Source organism: Phyllopteryx taeniolatus, chromosome 8, assembly GCF_024500385.1.
Source record: "Phyllopteryx taeniolatus isolate TA_2022b chromosome 8, UOR_Ptae_1.2, whole genome shotgun sequence".
Lineage (NCBI taxonomy): Eukaryota > Metazoa > Chordata > Actinopteri > Syngnathiformes > Syngnathidae > Phyllopteryx > Phyllopteryx taeniolatus.
The window spans coordinates 3,980,359-4,005,830 of NC_084509.1; the positions used below are offsets into that span (position 1 = coordinate 3,980,359).

The 25,472-nt window shown below is 42.8% G+C and overlaps 2 protein-coding genes across 10 annotated transcripts in view; one reads left to right on the forward strand and one right to left on the reverse strand.

The window, feature by feature from the left end:
* veph1 (ventricular zone expressed PH domain-containing 1) overlaps window positions 1–25,472 on the forward strand; it is a 94,972-nt gene that overhangs the window by 16,056 nt on the left and 53,444 nt on the right. For all 9 annotated transcript variants that reach the window (XR_009789814.1, XM_061782702.1, XM_061782700.1 and 6 more), the window contains 2 exons: window positions 63–281; window positions 9,126–9,300. Coding sequence is in view for 8 of the 9 variants with exons in the window: in XM_061782702.1 (XP_061638686.1) it covers window positions 63–281; window positions 9,126–9,300 (394 nt within the window). In the remaining variant the exon portion in view is untranslated. The remainder of the gene's footprint in view (window positions 1–62; window positions 282–9,125; window positions 9,301–25,472) is intronic.
* ptx3a (pentraxin 3, long a) lies at window positions 15,181–25,053 on the reverse strand. Its single transcript, XM_061782368.1, has 4 exons — window positions 24,736–25,053; window positions 21,398–21,557; window positions 20,759–21,183; window positions 15,181–17,291 (listed from the first exon to the last, which is right to left on the reverse strand). Exons 1-4 carry the CDS (start codon window positions 24,872–24,874, stop codon window positions 16,624–16,626), a joined length of 1,392 nt encoding a protein of 463 aa, XP_061638352.1. The 5' UTR covers window positions 24,875–25,053; the 3' UTR covers window positions 15,181–16,623.

Here is a 25,472-nt window from a genome sequence, read left to right on the forward strand (position 1 = left end):
TGGATGGATGGATGTCTTCTAAATGGTCACCTTAATATAAATACAGTATGTGTCTCATACAGGATTATTTGACCAATGACAATGACCAGGCAGTCGTAGAGATTTGTATCACGCGGATCACCACCGCCATCAGGGAGACGAGCTCAATCGAGAGGCACAGCACGGCCCTGGTAGGGCTGTGGGAGTCGTGTCTGGAACATAACCTCACGCCTCAAGGTGACAGCACCGAGGACACGCCGCACACCAAGATAGCCTCCGACATTACCAGCTGCATCCTGCAGGTACACACACACACAAACACACACAAACATACACACACAGACACACACACGCACACCCGCGTTAGCTATACATTCCATTATGCAGTGTGCTCTCACTTGCTCCCTCAACAAAATTTGTCGAGATAAGTTTAGCATAATGACTTAATGAAATTATATGCTTTCATCAGTAATTATCTGAAATTAATCACACATCATACATTTCTCCTTAGGTAGGCTACTTACCAGGAAAACTGCAATACTGAATCTGTACTGTACTCAATTTGAGATTTCTTTCAACTGGATTTCTTTAAATCATACAACCAAATGCAAATGTATTTCTATATTCATTATAAAACTTCACAACTGATACATTTTAAACTATATAGCAGACAGCAATGTAGAGCATCAGAAATGCCCAGATTATGTTTCCTGGTTAAATCATCATCTTGCTGCTAGGCAGAATTGATGGAATAAAATCCATCGTATCTTGTAGATGTCAGCCATATCCACTAAACAACAAAATTAACACTATTTAACTGAAACTATTTAATTTAAACACTTTCATTTTGCAAATACAGTATCTATCAATCCATCCATTTTCTTTACTGCTTGTCCATAATAGGGTCACGGGTGAGGTGGAGCCCTTCGACTTTAGGCGGAAGGCAGGGTGCACTCTGGAATGGTCGCCAGCCAATTGCACGGCACATACAGTGGATATAAAAAGTCTACACACCTCTGTTCAAATGCCAGGTTTTTGTTATATTAAAAAATGAGACCAAAATAAATAATTTCCTGTGATTGGCTGGCGACTGGTCCAGGCTGTACCCTTCCTCTCACCTGAAGTCATCTGGAATTGACTCCAGCACACCCGCGCCCCTAGTGAGGATAAATGATACAGAAGATCTTCAGCTCTTCAGCATGACAATAACACAAATCAAAAAAAGAATGACTGCACCAGAAGAAGATAAAGGTTTTGGAATGGCCCAGCTAGAGTCCAGACCTGAATCTGATCAAACATCTGTGGGGTGATTTGAAAAGGCCTTGCAATCTGACAGATTTGGAGTGTTTTTGCAAAGAAGAGTGGGCAAATATTGTCACATCAAGATGTGTCTTACCCAAAAAGACTTAATGCTCTAATAAACAAATGCTAATGCTCTAATAAACAAATGCTCTAACAAAATTGCTGCAATGAAGTATTTGCTTGAGGGTGTGTATATTTCTGCAGCTAGGTTATTATACATTTTCATTTGTTATTTTTCCCCTTTGAAGATAATTGTTTTTTCAATTGAGTTGTAAAGGGGCGGCACGGTGGGTGGTTAGAGCGTCTGCCTCACAGTTCTGAGGACTGGGGTTCAATCCCCAGCCTCGCCTGTGTGGAGTTTGCCTGTTCTCCCCGTGCCTGCGTGGGTTTTCTCCGGGCACTCCGGTTTCCTCCCACATCCCAAAAACATGCGTGGTAGGTTGATTGAAAACTCTAAATTGCCCGTAGGTGTGAATGTGAGTGCGAATGGTTGTTTGTTTATGTGTGCCCTGCGATTGGCTGGCAACCAGTTCAGGGTGTAGCCTGCCTTTCGCCCAAAGCAGGGATATGTTCCAGCTCCCTGTGACTTTGAACAGGAGAGTGATATAGAAAATGGATGGATGGTTGGCTAGATAACCAAATGAAAATGAGATCTATAAAAAGAGGGTCATCTTGTGGGTCATACCCAAGTGGTGTGGCCATTGGGCCTGTCCATTCCCACTCCATTCTCCACAACTAAATGATGTTACGTTAGTTGGATTTTCTCTCTTCTGTTCTTCCCCCCATATTCCCTGTGGAAAAAGGAATGTGCTTAATACCCTTGTAATGAGGCGGCGTCTTAAGGACACGCACGCACACATTCACACGCACACATAAAAGTTGACAGCAGCTCCTGAATGTGCTGTCTAAAATCCCAATAGTTATCGCGACATCTTTTCTTCTCTCGCTTGCCCTGCTCTTTCATTTTCTTTACCCTCTGACCATCTGTCGCTTCTCTTTTGTCCTTCTGTTCTTACCTTGACTTCCTGTCGTTTGATCCACAGATGCTCGAATGCCCCTCTTACCCCACTGAGAGGCAGACACAACTAAACACCGAACATTAAGTCAGGCATTGATGGCACAGCAGATGCAACACACACACACACACACACACACACATATGCACCCACACATACAGACATGTGCGTGCGCACACACACACACACACACACACACACACACACACTCACACATTACAGTAATAGGTTTCACCTTCCATATACTGTACTCACACTAAAGTGGTTTGTGATCTACTGCGTCACTGTCATCAGTGTCTGACCTCCAGTATGAAGTTACTACTGGGGGTGAAGGTCAATTTAAAACACAATGAGTTAAATGTTTCATTGGATGTCATACCACTCTTTGAAAGAGATACCATTTAGAACTGTAAGAAATGTAGCTTTCTGTGTGATCTAATATTTGTGGTTTATTCATTTATTTTTACAAATCCAAAGCGTATGTCTATGTATGTGATTCATCCATCCATTTTCTTGACCCCTCATCCTCATTAGGTTTGCGGGTGTGCTGGAGCTTATCACAGCTGACTAAATTCAGGCGAGAGGCGGGGTACACCCTGGACTGTTCGGCAGCCAATCACAGTATTTCTATCACACAGAATGCATATGTACATTTAAGAAAATATATTTTTGTAATAATAATAATAATAATTTAGTAAGAATTATATTTCTACTGCAACATTCAGAATAATTGACACTACCAGTCCAGTATGGCGGCAGTAGCTCATCTGTAAGGACTTGGGCTTTTGGAGCCGGAGGGTCACGTGTTTGAGTCTCGCTGCTGACGTTAATGTAAAAATGGCAACTAGTTGTTGGAGAGAGGCTTGTCTGCTTGTTGGCTACTGTCGACATGGCCTTGAGCAAGGCATCATCTTTACCACCAGAGTTCTGTGCCTCTTGCACCCTGCATGCCTGCATGTCACGTGTGAGATCTGGCTCTGTGTGTGATGTTTAACACAAAGTATATAATCCATGTGTGAATTTAATTTCCTATTGAGGGATGATCCATCCATTTTCTGTACCGCTTTATCCTCATAAGTGTCGCGGGCGTGCTGGAGCCTATCCCAGCTAACTTCGGGCGAGAGGTGGGGTACACTCTGAACTGGTCGCCAGCCAATCGCAGGGCACATATAAACAAACAACCATTCGTGTACACACTCACACTTTAGGGCAATTTAGAGTCCTCAATCAACCTACCATGCATGTTTTTGGGATGTGGGAGGAAACCGGAGTGCCCGGAGAAAACCCACACAGGCACGGGGAGAACATGCAAACTCCACACAGGCGGGGCCAGGATTTGAACCCCGGTCCTCAGAACTGTGAGGCGGATGTGCTAACCAGTCGGCCGCCTTGAGGGATGATAACGAGTAAAATTAAATAACTAAATTATAAAAAAAAAAAAAAAAAAAATTAATAATGACTAGTTTTTCATTCAATGACACAATAAAGTGTATCCAAACTTTTGACTTGCAGTGTATATAAGAGTAATCTGTTTTTAAAGATCAAACATACAGTACATAACAGTTAACTTTCTTACATTTAAAGGTGCACATATTTGCCCATGTAAGATGGTACTATATTATCCATCCATCCATCCGTACTGCTCATCTTCACTAGAGTCACAGGTGTTTGCTGGAGCCTATCCCAGCTGATTCTGGGCGAGTGGCGGGGTACACTCTGAACTGGTCGCCAGCCAATCGCCGGGCACATATAAAAAAACAACCATTCGCACTCACATTCACACCTACGGGCAATTTAGAGTCTTCTATTAACCTACCATGCATGTTTTTTTTAATTTGGGAGGAAACCGGAGCACTCTGAGAAAACCCACGCAGGCACAGAGAGAACATAAAAACTCCACACAGGTGAGGTCGGATTTGAACCCAGGTCCTCAGAACTGTGAGGTAGATGTGCTAACCAGTCGCCGGTACTGTATGAAACCATTATTAAAAGTGTTGTCTACAGTGTCATCTTGTGGTGACTAGAGGAAAGAGTGAAAGCAGGAGCAATATGAGTCGCATACAGTACAGTACATAAAAAATATAGTGAACTTATTCACAAATGGTTGTAGATAGTATTCATCCTTCCTTCTTCTATACCACTTCTCCTTATTATGGTCACGGCTAACTGGAGCCTATCTCAGCTGACCTTGGTTGAGAGGTGCATATAGCGAAATACATGATACATCCATCCATCCATTTTCTGAGCCGCTTCTCCTCACTAGGGTCGCGGGCGTGCTGGAGCCTATCCCAGCTGTCATCGGGCAGGAGGCGGGGTACACCCTGAACTGGTTGCCAGCCAATCGCAGGGCACATAGACACAAACAACCATTCGCACTCACAGTCATGCCTACGGGTAATTTAGAGTCTCCAATTAATGCATGTTTTTGGGATGTGGGAGGAAACCGGAGTGCCCGGAGAAAACCCACGCAGGCACGGGGAGAACATCCAAACTCCACACAGGCGGGGATGGGGATTGAACCCCGCACCTCAGAACTGTGAGGCTGATGCTCTAACCAGTCGGCCACCGTGCCGCCTACATGATACATTCATACCTAATTTTTTTGTGTGAAATTTAGTCTTCATGTATTTTATATTAGAGAAATCTCAAAGCACACCACCAAACAAAAATGTCACAAACAGTATGTATACTGAAACAGTGATAATCATGTCTCAATTTACTCACGAAGTGTGAAATCTGGGCTTCACCACATAGCTGATATACTTGAAGGATTTGAAGAAAGTTGTACATGGGGTCTTAAATAATCATTTCTGGATCAGTTAACTGAAATTGTGTAATTTCTCGCGAAACACCTGATGAACTCTCATGGCACACTAATGTCCCATGGCAAAGTGTTTGGGAATCACTAATATAAATCAATTTAAAATATACATTATGACAAAAGGTATATAGTTCTAGCTTCCAATGTTGTGGCAACTGCCCTTTACTGTTCCAGCATGGCTGTGTCCCAGTGTACCAAGCAAGGTTCATGAATGCATGTTTGGATGTGTTTGGTTTGCAGAACTAATTCAACACCGCAAGCCCATCATACACCATTGGGATAAATAAGTACAGAGATGTTAAATCAGGCCCTCTCTCAGATCTGGATAAATGGAGAAAAATTTCCACGCACTGAAAAACCTTGTTTAATTTTCACTTACTGCAGGAATAATGGTCACATGTAATAGTTTTCTATATCATGTCACCAAGTGGGTTTATGCATCAGTGACGGATTGGTGGAAATCTCGCTATGCTCTCTGTATCATCACAAACACGTTTTCCTTTCCACAGCCTCATCCGTCTCACCTATTGAGGGCGCTACTACATCTCTGTCCACCTGCTGCTTGCTCTTTTTTGAGTTAGGGGGTCAACTACAACTCTAACCACTATCTTTCCACTCTTTTATGACTGTTTCAGTATGATTGCTCAGATTGCCTGTTGTATTTAGTGCTATACAGTAGTGTCAAAAAGACCTTGCTCACAAAAGAAGAGGTAAACGTAGAATTTTAAGGTAATGACAAAGCACAGAAAGGCCTATTCCTGTCTCCTCAGTGGACAAACGAAGACAGTCAGTGTATCGGCCTATAGCTGGAGCACTAATTTATACATCTACGCTAAAATGCAACACCCTCTTTCTGTGTGTTTAATGCATTGTATAATGCAGTACCATTGATAGCTTAAGGAACTATACCTTATGGTTACTTCTGCCAAGGAGGTTTCAGTTTCAGTTTATTTTTGAAAGGGGACAATGCAATTTCATAAAACACATGAAGTACACATGGTTAAAAAAGCCAGAATTAGCCAGAAGGCTAGTTTTCATCTGTAGTCCCCTGGGCATGATGTAAAAAAGCAGTAAAATACATCTACAAGACAATATAATACAGGATACATAATCAAACTATACTATTAAGAGAGAATAAAACCATAATTTTTTTGATCATAACAAAAAGACAACTTAACATACTTGTCTTTTAGTGTTGGCAGCTATAGGCGTTAACTAGCCACATTTTCAGTTTTTTTGTGAAGGCCTTGTATGTTGTAAGCAGTTTAACCTCCTTAGGTACTGAGTTCCACTCACCAGCGCTCCTCACTGACCAGGCTGACTTACTGAAAGTGCTCCTGCGCAGAGGAATGAGACAGTCACCTCTGACAGAGCCTCGAGTGATGATTTGTTTCACTGACATAGGCTTGTTGTTGTGCAACCCTGCCAGTTTCGGGATACCTCAGTTTCAAATATCAAAATATTAATATTTTTATCATAAGAAGTTATAATTTTAATTAGTATTAATAGTAGGAGTAGTGGGAGTGGAAGTACTGTTTTGTAGTTGTAGTAGTTAGTCTTCCAAATGTATGTTTAAATTATATTTTAGAGCTCATCCACACATTGATAACAGCATCAGAATCAGAATCATCATTATTTTGCCAAGTATGTCCAAAAAACACACAAGGAATTTGTCTCCGGTAGTTGGAGCCGCTCTCGTACGACAACAGACAGTCAATTGACAGAGAACACTTTTGAGACATAAAGACATTGAGAAAAACAGTCATCTAGTTATCTGGTAATGCCTTTTTTTTTTTTTTTTTTTTTGACAATTGTGCAAAAAGATGCAGAGTCAACTTAGAGCAGTTGAATGACTAATATAGCAATAGTCTGGTGATATGACCATTGTACAAAGGGTGCCGAGACTTCAAGGAGTGTATGCAGTTTAACGTGACTAGTAGTGCGATAATCTGGGACAATGTTGATTGTGCAAGTGGTGCAGATGCTACTCTGGCATGAGTGACCAGTATTAGTCAACAACAGTTTTGCAAATAGTGCAGCATGGCGAGACTACTACAGTGAGTGCACGAGTAATGTATAATTGGCCCGACAGAAATGTGATAACAAACGCAAGACAAAAAAATTGGCAGCATGTTGCGATGGAATTGTAGGTTAACTGTTTAAGAAGTTGATGGCAAGAGGGAAGAAGCTGTTGGAATGTCTGCTAGTTCTAGTTTGCATTGATCGGTAGCGCCTACCTGAGGGAAAGAGCTGGAAGAGGTGGTGACCACGATGCGGAGGGTCCAAGAGGATTTTGCACGCTCTTGTTTTAGTTTTGGCAGTGTGCAAGTCCTCAAGGGTTGGTAGGTGGGTACCGACAATCTTTTCAGCAGTTTTGATTGTCCGTTGAAGTCGGAGTCCTTTTTTGTAGCAGCACCAAACCAGACTGTGACGGATGAACATAGGACTGATTCGATGACTTGGAAATTTTATTTTTCTTACCTAAAAAAAATTGCAAGCACATGCATACAAATTTAGCTGTTGTCCATCATATGCTTTAATACTAAACCAAGCTGTTCTCTTCATTATTTTCAGATCATCCATCCATCCATTTTCTGTACCGCTTATCATCACTAGGGCCGCGGGCGTGCTGGAGCCTATCCCAGTTATCTTCGGGCGGGTACACCCCGAACTGGTCGCCAGCCAATCGCAGAGCACATATAAACAAACAACCATTCGCACTCACATTCACACATACGGGCAATTCAGAGTCTTCAATTAACCTACCATGCATGTTTTTTTGGGATGTGGGAGGAAACCAGGATACCCGGAGAAAACCCACACAGGCACAGGGAGAACATGCACACTCCACACAGGCGGGCCGGGATTTGAACCCTGGTCCTCAGAACTGTGAGGCAGATGTGCTGTCCAGTCTACCATGCCGCTATTTTCAGATCAAAAGATCAATATTAAATTCAATTGCTTTTGGTATTAAGATCCTATACTGTGGCTAGTGATGCACCTAAATGAAAATTATTGGCTGAAACTGAAAACTAAAAAGGTCGAAAACTGAAACACTGGAAGAAATTGTTCTGCCAATTATTAGTAAAATTGCATTTATGGTTAGGGCTGGGCGGCACGGTGGTCCGACCGGTTAGCACGTCTGTCTCACAGTTCTGAGGACCGGGGTTCAAATCCTGGCACCACCTGTGTGGAGTTTGCATGTTCTCCCTGTGCCTGCGTGGGGTTTCTCCGGGTCCTCCGGTTTCCTCCCACTTCCCAAATACATGCATGGTAGGTTGATTGAAGACTCTAAATTGCCCATAGATGTGAATGTGAGTGTGAATAGCTGTTTGTTTATATGTGCCCTGCGATTGGCTGGCGACCAGTTCAGGGTGTACCCCGCCTCTCGCCCCAGAATAGCTGGATAGGCTCCAGCACGCCCTCGACCCCAGTTGGGATAAGCGGTAAAGAAAATGGATGGATGGATGTCTATGGCTGCGGAGCTGACAAGCTATAGAAATTAACTTCCAGAATGATTTTTGTGGATTTCCATATTTTTAAAATTATGTAAATAACATTACCACAGGACAGTTACTGTATGCTGCATTATCTGCTGACACAAAGCGATCTTTTGGCTCCGCATTGTAGGTAGCCAGTCGTAGCTTGTAGGTAGCTTTTTGTGTGCAATATAGTGTACACAACTGCGTACTGGCCGCAGTTTTCGCTTGCGTCATCAAAACATCCTCTTTCAGCAGTGTTGTATCAACGACAAAAATCTTTCGACCAAAACCGAAAATGCACTTTTGGGCCGTTTTTGGCCGAACATTTTCATTGACCGAATTTTCGGTGTATCCCTAAATAACCCTTCACTATTTTTTTTTCACAGGTGAAAAAATGTTTAAGCCTCAGTGGAGGTCTGCACTCTCTTGTATACAATGTGTTTGCCAAGTTCCAAACATTATTGCTGTAGTCGACGTGATCATTCAATTGCTTGTTCCCTAATTCTCCTCTGTCTTTTTTCGCAGAATTACACATGTCCATCAGTCATGGTGTTGGCTGTCCCAGTGGCGGTGCGCTTCCTGCATAGAGGGAACAGAGAGTTGAGCAGGAACATGTCCAGTTATCTCTCGCTGGCTGCTATTGTCGAGGTCGATCTGCTGGCTGAACATACGGAGGCCATAACGCTCAGCGTGCTTGCAGGTTGGACAATACTCATAGTATTATACAGATCAGAATGCAAATGTCCTACTAGCTACACTGGCAAATTGACACTAAACCACACTTTGATTATCGTTGGTATGTCGGTGTAGAAAACAACAAACAAATTACATGAGAATCAGAGGTGGGTAGTAATGCGTTACATTTACTCAAGTAACATTTTGGATAAATTGTACTTGTCAGAGTAGTTTTTATGCACCATACGTTTTACTTTTTATCTGAGTATTTATGTTAAGAAGAATCACTACCTTTACTCCAATTCACCAATCAGACTGCACAAGGCAGTCAGGTGACCGCACACAAAGCCTTCGCCGGGTGACTCATTTTGGGGAAAAAAACAGCCGTGCGAGTGTTTACACTACCGACTCCGAAAAATGACACCTTTATGATGCAGATGATGATTATGATGATGTCGTCTTGTGTCCGCTCAAACACGGGTATTTCAGCTCACCTCTAAATTGAGAAAACAGCTTGCGGTAAGTTGCAGATGTGCCTATTGTTTTGGCAGTGCATAAGGCAACGTTAGCCCTATTTTATGGTCATAAGTAACTGCATAACATGCATCTTTTGAGGTACGTGCCATGCTCTAATTTCTCTCTCTCGCTCTCTGTCTGTCTCTCTCTCCCTCTTGCGCATGCTTGCGCTCACACCCACACACACCCACCCACACACACACGCACACATACACACACACACACAGACACACTGTACAGCAATATGGGTGTATGTGACCACATAACATATACACACACACATAAAAAGTGGTTCCACTGTAATATATATATATTATATTAGACTACGCCGATCTGGTCGGTGTTATCGGTATCGGCCGATAATTAGCATTATATGCTGATCGGCTTTCATGTCATAAGTCGCCGATCCGATCAATGACGTCATCGATCGGCTCAGCACAAGACATTTAACTCCGCGTCTTCATCGCGTATAAATCCAAAAGGTAGGTGTCTCGTTGCGCAGTAACTATCTGACAGCCAATAAAGTTTTTTCAAACTTGTTGGTGAAAAAACATGTCGTCGGTGTGGGACTATTTTGCGGTGTCTCAGACAAACAACGTAAATTATTTGCAGTCTGTGCACAACTGAAGTACATCATGGGGAGCGTCATCTAAATGCTTCAACACAACAAATTTGATCGGGCACATGAAGAATGTACACGAGGAGCATGCCGCGTTCAAGCAACGCAGCGTGGGGCGAAACAAACAAAGGGAAAAAAAAGAAAAGTTAAACTGACTCAAACTCTGGACAACACCCGTCCATATAGCTGGGACAGTGAGAAAGTTAGAGTAAGCATGTCATTAACAGGATTTATTAAAGTAATTTAAATGCAATGAAGTAATTTAAGGCGGCACGGTGGCCGACTGGTTAGAGCGTCAGCCTCACAGTTCTGAGGTGCGGGGTTCAATCCCCGTCCCCGCCTGTGTGGAGTTTGCATGTTCTCCCCGTGCCTGCGTGGGTTTTCTCCGGGCACTCCGGTTTCCTCCCACATCCCAAAAACATGCATGAATTGGAGACTCTAAATTGCCCGTAGGCATGACTGTGAGTGCGAATGGTTGTTTGTTCCTATGTGCCCTGCGATTGGCTGGCAACCAGTTCAGGGCGTACCCCGCCTCCTGCCCGATGACAGCTGGGATAGGCTCCAGCACCCCCGCGACCCTAGTGAGGAGAAGCGGCTCAGAAAATGGATGGATGAAGTAATTTAATTACAGTAAGTTAGCACCCATTATTTCTGTCATGTTGTAATGTTGATTTGACCTAAACTTATGTCAGTGGCCAATCCATGAATGCCCCCTAGAGGTCATTGGTATTTTAACTTTTGTCTAAAATGCTAGAAGAATAATTTTAGCTGGGACGGGCTCCAGCACTCCCGCAACCCTTGTGAGGATAAACTGTATAGAAAATGGATGGATGGATACAGTATACAATACACAAGTATATACAATAAATGAACAAGTCATGTAAATAGACACATTGCTCCATCTTGTGATCGGATCGGTGATCGGTTATTGTTTTTTTTTTAAACTTGCTGATTGGTGATCGGGCCCAAAAATCCTGATCGTGTAAAGCCTAATATATATATATATATATATATATATATATATATATATATATATATATATGCATATGCATATATGCACACACACAAAAGACACACACAGTGGCTGAAAATAAATATTTAACATGTCACCATTTTTGTAGTTTAATATACAATTTGTACAAGTATTTCCAAAGGACATGAAGCCTTTATTTTCTTCTCTTTGAAACCAATTGAGAGTTTCCTTGGCAGTATGTTTTGGAACATTATCCTGCTGTAATGTTTACCCCCGTTTCATTTTCATCATCCTCGTAGATGGCAGCAGATTTTTGTCAAGAATGTATCGGTACATTTGCCCATTCAATTCATCCTTCCTTCAATAATGTGCAGTTTACCAGTACCATTTGCTGAAAAGCAGCCCCACACCATCATGTTCCCTCCTCCGAACTTCACTGTTCATATGGTGTTTTTAGGGTGATGTGCAGTTTCTTCTCCAAACATGGTGTGGATTATGGCATCCAAACATAGTCCGACCAGACTATATTCTCTCAGTATTTAACTGGCTTGTCCAAATGTTGTTCAGCAAACATCAAACAAGCTCTGACATGCTTCTTTTTTTCAGCACTGGGATCTTGCATGGTGAGCGTGCATACAGGCCATGGCAGTGGAGTGCATTATTCACTGTTTTCCTTGTGACAACAGTACCTGCTAATTCCAGGTCTTTTTGAAACTCTCCACAGGTGGGCCTTGGCTCTTGGACAACTCGTCTGATTATTCTTTGCACTCCCCTGTCAGAAATCTTGCAAGGAGCACCTTATTTAGGCAAATTTATGGTGGTATGATTGGCTTTCCACTTACGTATTTTGTCCCCAACCGTGCTCACTGGAACATTCAGAAGCTTAGATATGCGCATGTAACCAATGCCATCGTTATGTTTTGCAACAATTAAGGCCTCTTTATACTCCCGCGGTCGCGAGGCCGACAACGCCCGCATTGCATCTCGTGACCGACGAATTGCCCTGCGCAGCACCTCTGTGTAGGTAGCCGCGCACCGGACAAAAATCGATTGCCGCGGAGATCATCTCTCGTGATTGGTCCGTTTTAGTAAAATGCTGAGATGACGTATTCAGCGTTCTCCTTGGTTCTACATACCATCTACGTCACCGCCTTCTCGATCGATTTTGCAGTATAATTAAATGTATCATCTGGTCATCTAGGTCCATTTGTTCTGTCGCGGTCGCCATTGTTATTGCTTTGTTCCTCATTACTCAAAGGAAAGTAAAAACGGCTACCGGGAATGGCAAAAAAAAAATGCAGAGGCAACTCCACCCTTTGGTGTCCTATCCAATACCAGCCGTAGCGACACCCCCGACTTGGGCAGCGCACTTTCAAAACAGCGCACGTGGGTTGCGCTCTAGTATAAAGGCAAACTACGTGAGGGACAGCTGCAGTGACGTCAGCGCGGTCGCCGTCTGCGCGGGTATAAAGTAGCCTTTAGTTTGCGATGGTCTTGAGACAGTTCTCTGCTCTTACCCATCATGAGGTGCGTCTTGACTCACACCTTGTCAATGAGACCTTTTTGTAGGCCATTAATTAGGACTGAACCAGCTGATATTCATTTGCACTGACAAGGGAATGGATTGCTGTTTGATTATTGATAGATTTTAGGTGTTGTCTTGGCTTTCCATGCCTTTTTGCACCTCCCTTCATGTGTTCAATACTTTTTCCCTGTGTCATTTCACAAATCTCTGAGCTTATCTGTTCTACTTTATTTGTATGTATGGATTACTTGGGTTGTTCTCAACAGCAAGTGAAATTTTGAGGTCAATAGCACCTTTGGAAATATATTTAGTGAGAGAAATGGAAATATATTTAGTGAGAGAAATGATGCCCTGTTAAATATATTTTGTTATTTTCAGCCGCGATATATATATATTCCAAAGACCATTCCTCAGAGCCATGCCTCTCTCTCTCTCTCTCTCTCTCTCTCTCTCTCTCTCTCTCTCTCTCTCTCTCTCTCTCTCTCGCTCTCTCTAGATATATATATATATCCGGCACGGTGAATGACTGGTTAGCACATCTGCCTCGCAGTTCTGGGGACTGGGGTTAAAATCCCGGCCCCGCCTGTGTGGAGTTTCCATGTTCTCCCCGTACCTGGGTGGGTTTTCTCTGGGCACTCCGGTTTCCTCCCACATCCCAAAAACATGCGTGGTAGGTTGATTGAGGACTCTAAATTGCCCGTAGGTGTGAATGTGAGTGCGAATGGTTGTTTGTTTCTATGTGCCCTAGGGTCGCAGGCGCGCTGGAGCCTATCCCAGCTATCATCGGGCAGGAGGCGGGGTACACCCTGAACTGGTTGCCAGCCAATCGCAGGGCACATACAAACAAACAACCATTCGCACTCACATTCACACCTACGGGCAATTTAGAGTCTCCAATTCATGCATGTTTTTGGGATGTGGGAGGAAACCGGAGTGCCCGGAAAAAACCCACGCAGGCACGGGGAGAACATGCAAACTCCACACAGGCGGGGCCGGGGATTGAACCCAGGTCCTCAGAACTGTGAGGCTGACGCTCTAACCAGTCGGCCACCGTGCCGCCTGTTTAAGTAATACGTTAAATGAAATTTAAAACCAAATATGTTTAAGTGGAAATACCCTCTGGTATTGTATGATTTTACTTTTATGCAAGCACTGCATGCCGAAATCAGCTCACCAGATCCGAAGAGAAAGTACTAGAGAAGGCCCATGGGGGCTGTACTGTCATGGCTTTTTCCTTTCAATGTGTTCTATAAACATTTTATTTGTGCTGTATCAAGTGAATGGTTCATCAGCTGTGATGTGGTAGTGCTGAAGTTCTTGACCCTGGGATAACACTGTAATGCTTTAAACTGTAAGAAAGCTGAGTTAGAAATGAAAGTGAAGCAATAGCAATGCCAAAAAGATCTTGTCTATTCTATAAAATTGCACAAAACCCACTGATACAGTTCGCCAGGGGGTGACAAACTGATGGTGGTCCTTTTTAAAACCAGTAAATGTATGACACAACCACACAGGAGACAAAACTTTGAAGGCTTTAAAATATCCAGCTCCGAATTTGTTTTTCTTTTTGTGCCATTGCAGTACATAAACCTCACTTTGACGTATTTCACGATAATGTTGCTTTTTAACGAGTCAACCATCCTTGGAACTGAATGTAAATAGTGGAATGCAAACACAGGAATGGAAACATGCAGCTCAAAAGCAAAAAACAATGACCTCTACACACGTATCTGTCTCCCACTAGCATTGTGTTCAGAAAGTGTGCTGATGTAATGGGTGAGGTGAATGATGGAGTGTGTCATATCTTGGTTCGACGAGCATGAGTATTTCATTGGGGTTTTAAATTTCACTTGAAATGTCAATTTCTCTGTTGAGTCACATATTGTATATCTCAGAAGAGTCACACAAACATTGAGTGGTATTGCTGTGGTGACTCTTAGATGTCGTTGCGCTGGGGTACATTCCTACTCTGAGAAAAACCCGATTTTAAGTCAAGTTTTAAAAATTTCATCTAGCAAGCAGTATGTCTTCTTGACCACCCAGCTGAGAAACATGCATCTACTGAATGCTACTTTGTCTTGAGGGGCCGAGAACACATCATCTGTGACCCTAATGAGGATAAGTGGTATAGAAAATGAATGGATGGATAAATAAATTTTTATACTATATGTTTTCCTTTGCTTACTGAATTTTTGTCTTCATCTTTTGAAAACCCATCTTTTAACCAAAAAAGAAAAACGAATTCTCAGAAATAAAACACTTTGCCAAACAATTACGGTATTATAGGTTTATTCATACCACACGTTGCGTTCAACCAACTATCTTATGCAAAATACATTTATGTACAAAATACATTCATTTTGACCAGTTGACATTGCCAGGGACACCAAATTCAATCAATATACAGTATTATATATACAAGACAATTTAATTCACAAAAGACCAGACATTGTAAACATTGCCCTCACTTATATAAAAACATTTCCACCTCAAATGACAAATATAACAATGTAATTTTGAAATGCAAAAAAAAAAAAGATTAACATATTACATTATGTGTAAAAAATAATGGACAGCTGGCAAAGCAGACATAAAATGACTAATATGAATGTAAACATGTTGATGAGTACAAAGCATTGTAAGGTATTGACAGAGTTTTCAGCTTAGGGAGGTGAAAAGGGAAAGAAAACGCAATATTGCTTATACAGCTTCTGCAATTTAAAGTTATTTCTAGAGTTGGCTGTCTGACAGGAAGCATGCACAGCAGTTTTCAGTCACAAGTATTGGCTAGATCACATGGCTCAACATCGCAAAGCTCTTTACTGTATATGGTACCTCTTTTAGTCAAATGGGAATAATCTAAGAATTGCTCAGTATGATGCTTAGTTTAGGAAAGCAAATACCAAGTTTCAAATGCCAAAAGATGATAATGATGCAATTAACAACGTTTGCTGTGTATGATAAAACTAGACGCGGGACGGTGGACGACTGGTTAGCACATCAGTTCTGAGGTTGCAGGTTCAAATCCGGCCTCACCTGTGTGGAGTTTGCATGTTCTCCCCATGCCTGTGTGCGTTTTCTCCGGGTACTCCAGTTGCCGCCCACATCCCAAAAACATGCATAGTAGGTTGATTGAAGACTCTAAATTGTCCGTATGTGTGAATGTGAGTGCGAATGTTTGTCTGTTTCTACGTGCCCTGCGATTGGCTGGCGACCAGTTCATGGTGTACCCCGCATCTCGCCCAAAGTCAGCTGGGATAGGAGCCAGTACACCCGCGACCCTAGTGAGGATAGGCGGTATGGAAAATGAATGAATGAATGAGTAACTTTAAAAGGAAATTCAAGGGTCTACAATTAAAACATTGAAATTCTTTTTGACCACTGATTACCCTCTCCTGTATCTGTTCTTTGATTTATTGGCTCAGCACTTGCTCACTTTCACAATGGACTCTTTCTTTCACCCTAATTAGGTCTTTGGTAAACATAGCTTGCAGCACATTTCCTGCTACGAAACACGTTTTCGAAGATGAATGGTTGACAATGTTTGTGTGTCGCAGCAAGCAGCGTGTGTGAGATATGGCCTCAGTTGAAATTGTGGTAAAAAAAATAAACGAAGTATTTGCAGAAAGATAAGTTTTCTCAGTTTTAGCATGAAAGCAGATTACAAAGTTTGTGATCGGCAAGGACAATGCTGATGAATGTCATAGAGTGGATTTTAGTTGATAAATTGAGCGCCTCCATGTGGCACCATCTCTGTCACACCCCACGCCACTATGTTCCCCCTGTGCTCGCAGCCAAGGCCCTCTTTCAAAGCCAGCTGGACAATCTTCTCCTCCGGCAGCACTTTGTCCCACATATTCACTCCTGTCATCGATCCCGCAAATGCCAGCTTGGGATCGAACCCTGCTTCAAACCCTGGCACCCCGTTGCCGCTGCTACTCGGGGTCAGAGGGCAGCAGCCATTCCTTTCCTGTCCCAGCTGGAGTGAGCCTCCGTCTGGTAGGATGTGTCCTTCTGCCACTCCAGGCGTGGAAGCAACCTTTTTCCCACCTACCCACAAGGATGCCAGACCCTGCTCAGAGGACCAAGACCCGCAAAGGTGGAGCCATTCTGGTGGACCTTTTGGCTTGACCACACCCCTTGCCTCCACCAGGTGAGTCTCTCCTCCTATGGTAAACAGGGCTGAGGTATGGCTGAGCAAGAGCTGGATCTCATAGGGGTTACGACGGTTGCCGTAAGAGAAGAGAACAGTTTTATTGGAGACTGTGACTGGCTTCACCCACAGGCAGACAGTGAAGGAGGATAGTGAAAGAGGGACATCCGGTATCACTGAAGTGTAGATGCGACGGGAACGCATGGGGAAGAGGATTGCCATCTCATTACCTGTGTGACAAGAGGGTGTAATGGAGATCATGAACGAATGAATCAATCATCTTATGATACTAGGTCATTTTCACATAGTACTTTTTGACAGTTAAAAAGGGATTAATGCAGAGGGGAACAAAGAACAATTCCATGAAGCAGAAGTCTTTGTCACACCCTACTAAGGGTAATCTTCACATGCAATAAAGTAATGAAAAAAAAAGAAAAAAAAGTCAGCGAGCCCATTCAGCAGGGGACCCAACCAGGGGGAGGCCACCGATCCCCCCAGGACCCAGGGAGGTCCCGAGCCCGACCGAAGCGCCCCGACCAGTCTCAAAGGGAGGAGCACAGGCACCGGACCACCGCCCCCCAAAACACAATTTAGCGAGCCCTCCCGCTGCCAATCCCCCCACCATTCTCGGAGAGCCTGGGGTCCCCACCCATCAACAGGGCCCAACGCAGGACACAGCAGCCACCCAAAACTGGTCATAGCCCGCCAATGTGAGCCCATGTTAAGTGCCCGTCATGAGCAAGGACAGACGAGGGCGCCAAGAGAGGGGAGAGGAATGTGTTTTGATGTACATTCTCAGAGATACAACCATTTGCCAAGTGAAAAGAGTTAACACATTATTTGGGGAAATATATAATTATGATCTCCTTTTATCCTATCAATTACCAGGCTTATGTTATTACTAAAATCCAAATTTAGATGGGCCTTCTCTCCTAGGTTTCTGCCACTCATTAAATATTGGTGAAAATAGAGATTTTGGACACACTGGGTGTTCTCATGATAGGTTCCCATCTGTTTCTGTTCATTCCCAGGGTTTGTGGTGTGGGTTTATGACGATTGTCTGGTAATCGCATCTCCCTCTGCGTGTAAGTGAATGTATGTGTGGTCGCTCAGTCTTTTAATTAATTCAAATTGAATAATTTGAGGAAATAATGATGTCAAGCTGAAAAGGCAAGTTTTTTTTTTATCAGTGTTTATCTCAGAGATGACCAAGAAACGAAAGTTGGGACTGAAACCATTTGAGAGTTTTGTGTTTTGGGATTAAGCTTGTAATTTTTGAGTATGCACTGTGTATATATGCGTATGCTATGTTTTTATACCAGAAATAAGTTAAGTGATGTAAAGATGTAGAGTACCTTGTAAAGGTTTACACTGGGTACAGAAAGTATTCAGACCCCCTTAAATTTTTCACTCTTTGTTATATTGCAACCTTTTGCTAAAATCATTTAACTTCATTTTTTTCCTCATTAATGTACACACAGCACCCCATATTGACAGAAAAAAACGGAATTGTTGAAACTTTTGCAGATTTATTCAAAAAGAAAAACTGAAATATCACACAGCCTTCTTTTTGGGAATGATGCAACAGGTTTTTTACACCTGGATTTGGGGATCCTCTGCCATTCCTCCTTACAGATCCTCTCCAGTTCTGTCAGGTTGGATGGTGAACGTTGGTGGACAGCCATTTTCAGGTCTCTCCAGATATTCTCAATTGGGTTTAAGTCAGGGCTCTGGCTGGGTCATTCAAGAACAGTCACGGAGTTGTTTTGAAGCCACTCCTTCATTATTTTAGCTGTGTGCTTAGGGTCATTGTCTTGATGGAAGGTGAACCTTCGGCCCAGTCTGAGGTCCTGAGCACTTTGGAGAAGGTTTACGTCCAAGAACTTCTGAACAGAACTTGTGGCCAAGTTCCCTCTACTTGCCATTCATCTTTTATTCGATTGCAACCAGTCGTCCTGTCCCTGCAGCTGAAATACATCCCCACAGCATGATGCTGCAACCACCATGCTTCGCTGTTGGGACTGTATTGGGCAGGTGATGAGCACTGTCTGGTTTTCTCGACACATACCGCTTTGAATTAAGGCCAAAAAGTTCTATCTTGGTCTCATCAGACCAGAAAATCTTATTTCTCACCATCTTGGAGTCCTTCAGGTGTTTTTTTTTTTTTTTTTTTTAAGCAAACTCCATGCAGGCTTTCATGTGTCTTGCAATGAGGAGAGGCTTCCGTCAGGCCACTCTGCGGTAAAGCCCCGTCTGCTGGAGGGCTGCAGTGATGGTTGACTTTCTCCCATCTCCCGACTGCATCTCTGGAGCTTTTCCACAGTGATCTTTGGGTTCTTTTTTACCTCTCTCACCAAGGCTCTTCTCCCCGATTGCTCAGTTTGGCCGGATGGCCAGCTCTAGGAATGGTTCTGGTCATCCCAAACGTCTTCCATTTAAGGATTATGGAGGCCACTGTGCTCTTAGGAACCTTAAGTGCAGTAGAAATGTTTTTGTAACCTTGGCCAGGTCCGTGCCTTGCCACAATTCTGTCTCTGATCCCTTCAGGCAGTTCCTTTGACCTCATGATTCTCATTTGCTCTGACATACACTGTGAGCTGTAAGGTCTTATATAGACAGGTGTGTGGCTTTGCTAATAAAGTCCAATCAGTATAATCAAACACAGCTGGACTCCAATGAAAGTGTAGAACCATCTCAAGGATGATCAGAAGAAATGGACAGCACCCGGCACAGGAAAGGGTCTGAATACTTAAGGCTGTGTGATATTTCAGTTTTTCTTTTTTAATAAATCTGCAAAAATGTCAACAATTTAGTTTTTTTCTGTCAATATGGGGTGCCGTGTGTACATTGAGTTCGTTGTCACATTTCTGTGGGGCCAATTATGTATTACTCGTGCACTCACTGTAGTTGTCTCGCCATGCTGCACTATTTGCATATACTGGCCACTCATGCCAGAGTAGCATCTGCTCCATTTGTACACTGATTGAAGAGTATCTGTAACATTTGCACAACCAACATTGTCCCAGATTATCACACTACTCGTCACTTTAAACCGCATACACTCCTTGAAGTCTCAGCGCCCCTTGCACAATGGTCATTGCACCGGTCTATTGCAATATTAGTCATTCGAACTGCTCTAAGTGCTAGAGGACTCTGCATCTTTTTGCACAATTGTTTTTTGTCAATGTCTCTGTCTCCAAAGTGTTCTGTAAATTGACTGTCTGTTGTACTAGAGCGGCTCCAACTACCGGAGACAAATTCCTTGTGTGTTTTGGACATACTTGGCAAATAAAGATGATTCTGATTCTGATTTAATGAGGAAAAATGAACTTAAATGATTTTAGCAAATGGGCTGCAATATAACAAAGAGTGAAAATTTTAAGGGGGTCTGATTACTTTCTGTTCCCACTGTATATCAACTGACAGTACTTTCAGCAAACAGAAAAGAAGGGGCTTATATTTCCTAGAGACAGACAACAAGGTATTTAGGACAAAAGGAGACGTGAGATTAGTCATTGACTGCAGATAAGCGAGGGTGGTCTCATTCCTGGACTTGAATTATGACCTAAATGTGTCAACACAGTTGATATAAATTTGGGTAACAAGCAAAAAAAAAAAAAAAAAAGACAAATCCAATGAGAGAGAAGATAACACAGATTCTGGGGTTCTATGAGAGAAAGGTCAGACAATAGTTTACCTCCAGGCAGGTATCTGTGCCGTGATGAACTCAGCACCTCCTGGAGCTCCATTCTTGTCTGCTGCAGCACGGCCAAGGCCCCCTCCAAAACTACCTCTTGTGTTGTGACCTCCTGCTCTCTATGGTCAGTGCTTCCACCCTGTGAAAGTTGTGATGTTGCCTTCACACTTCCTGGGTTGCTGAAGCAGCTGCTTTCCAGCTTGCCAAGTCGGTTCGCTTGGATTCGTGCGGTGGAGAGAAGCTGTTGTAGCATTGCCTCCAGATTGTTTGAATTCCCAACAGAATTACCACCAGCAGTGGGAATGTAATCTCCAAATTTTAGTCTTTCAAGGGATTCCCTTAGGCGTCCTTCCAGCTGCAAGGCCATCCTCCTTCCTGCTGTCTCCACTGCAACCCCACAAGAACCCCCATACTGGGCCACAAACCTAGCCAACGGAACCAACATCAAGGATCAAATGGAGTAACCAACGATCCATTATGACTAAATATAATGACATCATAATTTCTGGATGACTCATGTGACAGTTTCTGCTAAGATCTTTGGAAATTGTAAAATATCATATTACTCAACAGGACCTGGATAGTTGTTGTCAGCTGGACCATTGTTGCATAAACATCTCATTCAGTCATCCAACTGACCTGAGTATTTCCCCACGCAGAGACCCCATCTCCACTTTGACAATGTCATCAGCATACTGGAGAAGCATGTTCTCCCTCATCTGGCTGTTCTCCAGCATTGAGAAGATTTTGTCCCACTTTGTGAGGTCTGGAGAACTACAGGGGGTCGCACTCGGTGTGGCTAAAGACATAGTGGAAGGAGAAAGAACAACGTAGTTAACATGACAAATTCTTGCTGTTAATTTTCTAGTGATGGCTTTTTTTTCTATCTGCAAGAACAAAACATCCACCCATCCATTATCTGAGCCGCTTATCCTCACAAGGGTCGCGGATCCTATTCCAGCTATCATCGGGCAGGAGGCGGGGTACACCCTGAACTGGATGCCAGTCAATCGCATGGCACATATAAACAAACAACCATTCAAACTCACATTCACACCTACGGGCAATTTAGAGTCTTCAATTAACCTACCATGCATGCTTTTTTTGGGGGCATGTGGGAGGAAACCGGAGTGCCCGGAGAAAACCCACCCAGGCACGGGGAGAACATGCAAACTCCACACAGGCAGGGCCGGGGATTGAACCCCGGTCCTCAGAACTGTGAGGCAGACGCTGTAACCAGTCGCCCACCGTGCCGCCAAGAACTTAACAGTGACAAAAATGACCTGGAAGTAGAATATAAAGAATATGTGTCATTTTTATACTGCTGGGTACCAAAGCACTCAGATGTTGGGAATGACCTCAGTGCATGGTCTGACATTGAGGGTATTTTCTTTGGTTAAAAATAATTCTGGTCATCATCCAAACCCTGGGGCGCACCAAATGAATGGACCCAGGCAGCTTTAAGAGGTGGTCTTGCAAACAAACTCTGGTGTGGTTCAGATCTGTTGAGCAGAAGTATGAGTGCTAAATGGACCAAGGTCAACATGACTATGGAAAGCATTTGGAACTCACAAAGCTGTAAAAGTTACAAAGGTGCCTGCCTACCCATCAAGTGTAAAACTACACATCCTTGGTAATTGGAAGCTGCAGCTAATTATAACACAATACCCTTTGGCTAGGCAAGGATATGCCATTTTCAAACGATGGACAGACTATAGGGAAACATTATGTCAAATCCAATAGCTAAGCAGAATGCAGCTATGCACAGATAATAATGTTTGCTAACACCAATATCAGCGTTAACTTCTGATAAGTGGGACAAACTTGAGGGTCTAAAGTGTACTTTAATTCTTGGTCCTTGGGGTGTTTTGAAGAAAGCACGTCACAGACATGTTAAGACAACTGGGAACTGTTTTGATTAGCAATTACTATTATTACTACACCCAACAGTTTTTCCATGTCTCCTAAGGAGTGCCCACTCAAGAGTCACCATTCATTTCTAACTCCAAATCGACCTTGAGAGAATCTGGTTTCTGTAGTTATAAGACAAAGGTACGTTTCAGTGTGGCAAATTCCTACATAGAGAGAAAAAAACAACAACAACCCTTGAGGCATTCTGCTCTGGCTGCTTAAAGTAACTTACAAAAGTAGGTCAGATAAACATTTCTAGAGGATTTCAGTGGGTATGTGAATGAAATTGCATAATTTTGATGTTCAGCACTCATTACATGACTTAGGGGGCTGAGACACTAAACCCCAACCAATCAGAGAAAGAAATACTGTATAAGAATTGTATTGCAGTGCAACCAGGTGTTCAAACCACTATCACGAATGATGTCATCTGAGAAATAAAGACCTCTAATCAGTGAGCATCAAAAATTAAGGTTCTATGATGCCTATGTTTAACCCTGGTAAGAATTACAGTGGACCCCAGCATGTTCGCTGTTTGCCACTTGTGGATTCACCTCTTTTTTTTCCTTTTATCCCACTTTTTTTTTTTTTGGGGGCTAAACCCCCATTTCCCATAGAAAACGCTTATTAGCCTATCCCTGTTTGTAATAAAACAAACTATCTATCTATCTATATCTGTTGTTGGAAGTTTGCATCAATTCCTTACTCTTATTTAACGCCACATCTTGCACTATCTATCTATCTAGCGATCTAATTATAATGGGCTTCAATTATCCATGGAGTTTAGCTATTAGCGGTCGGGCCCAGTCCCTGCTCCACAGGAATACATTTGTTTTTCCATCATTTATTATAGGGGAAATTGTTGGAACGCCTATAAAAGGTTAAATGAACTGTTCCATGGTCGCTTGCTCATATTGACTTTTTTTTTTTTTTTTTTAGCAGTCAGTGTCTTCCTTCAGGCAACCTCTCTCAGTGTCCTTCACTTTCTTCCATAAAATTACTGTTTTCTTTTTCTGTGACTATTTTTTTCTTATTACGCACACTACTGGTCGTCTCATAGTACACTATAATGATATTCAGACAGCTTGATTAAAAACTAGGTGGTTCCTTGGGTGACCTTTGCTGCTGTTTTAACTGTTGGCGGTGCAAATAGACCTCCAGCTAGGTTTAAATCAACAAACATGTAAAATGCGAGTTGAGTGACTCCATGCGCACACATACACGCGCACACACACACACACACACACATGCATGCACGCACACGTGCACACGCATGCACGCACACACACACACATACACGAACACGCACACAGCATTACTTTCTGACATCTGAGAGTCGATTTTTCTGTTTTTAGGGCTATTTGATATATTTTGGTTCAAGCTGTTGAATTACTTATAAGTTTTAATTCCAAGTCCACTTACATGCTTGCAATGAAGTATTAAGTAACTAACAGCTTTCTCGCAGCCAATACACAGCAGTTTAACCCCCAAAGTTGAGCACAATCTGTTTGACTTCCAAGTTGTTCTTATTTCAAACCAGCATTTTTCTCCTTTTCTTTTTTAAATTTGATTCAGGCTCAATTAAATTTAGCGGCAATTTTTTAAGGGACATTTTAACACTCCAAACTCTCAAGTATAATATAGATAGAGATAGAGAAGTCTCTATCTAATGCAACTTAAGTAAAGTAAAACTACTCACCCTTTGAAGACGCTTGACAGAAAGGTAACGGCAAGGCAGCAGGGAGGTAACCCTGTCACCTAGTGGCATTTCATAGGTATTGCTAGAATTCATGAAGTGTTGTATGTCTGTCTATCTGTCGAAATGCATGATGAGAACACATCTTCAGCTTTGTGATTGCTTTGTCACTAGGTATGAGGTTTAAGTTAAGTTTCCTGATTGATAGTTATTGTTACACTCTTCCGTTTTACCACTACTTGTACCGTTCCATGGTGGCATCACAACAACCAAAAATCCATAGAAAAAATTATTAATAACCAAAATCAAATTGAATCCCAACTGGGAAACATTAATATCTATAATGCATTTGTCACAGTGTAACACTTACGTTCTGGTGTCTCCTCCTCTGTGATTTCATTGTAGTAGGTGTCGGCGTAGTTGACTTCGATATCGTCCTCATAGGTCAGAGTAAGACACACACACATCGACCACACACCCACTGCCAGGGGGAGCCTCCAGTGCAACATTCTGCTCTGCTATGTGTGTATGTGTGCGTGAGAGTGCAGAGGTGGAAGAATAAAATAGATGTGTGAGGAAAATGGCTTGCCTCCTTGTGTTTCTGTCTATGTTTTGTGCATGTGAGGAAATGCTCTGTCATTCACCGTGGTTCCCTCTGGTCTCTCACTTTCTCTGGTCCACCACTCTCTTTTTTAAGCGCTCCCTCCCTGATACCTCATGCAACATTTGTCCCTCCCCCAACAATCCCCCAACCCCCCTTCTCCTGCTCTCTACCGCTCCCATTTTTTCTTGCTAAATGCTGAGCAATCCTTGGCAGGAATCCGAGCAGTGTTGTCTACTCTAGCCAGATACAGAGTTAAAGAAGGGGGCTTGTTGGTTGCAACTCACGCACAACTCACTCTTTTCAATCAGTCAACTGAACTTTTTAGGAGAGCTACCCATTGACTTTACTGTATTTGTCTATAAGCTATTGACGTGCACATAAATCCAAAGCACGGCAAAGCTATTATGAAGCATAATTACAGGTTTTGCATCCGTTTATGGGGTGGTTGTTAATCGTAAGTAGCTAACTTATAGGAGGAGCAAGGTATGCCTTTTAGATGATAC

What these genes read in the sequence shown, in the direction of transcription:
- ptx3a (XM_061782368.1), bottom strand. Translation starts at nt 24,874, where the DNA reads ATGTTGCACTGGAGGCTCCCCCTGGCAGTGGGTGTGTGGTCGATGTGT. An exon ending in AGAGGAGGAGACACCAGAAC is followed by an intron (nt 21,558 to 24,735) that starts GTAAGTGTTACA and finishes CTATGTCTTTAG; the next exon opens with CCACACCGAGTGCGACCCCC. An exon ending in GCACAGATACCTGCCTGGAG is followed by an intron (nt 17,292 to 20,758) that starts GTAAACTATTGT and finishes CTTGTCACACAG; the next exon opens with GTAATGAGATGGCAATCCTC.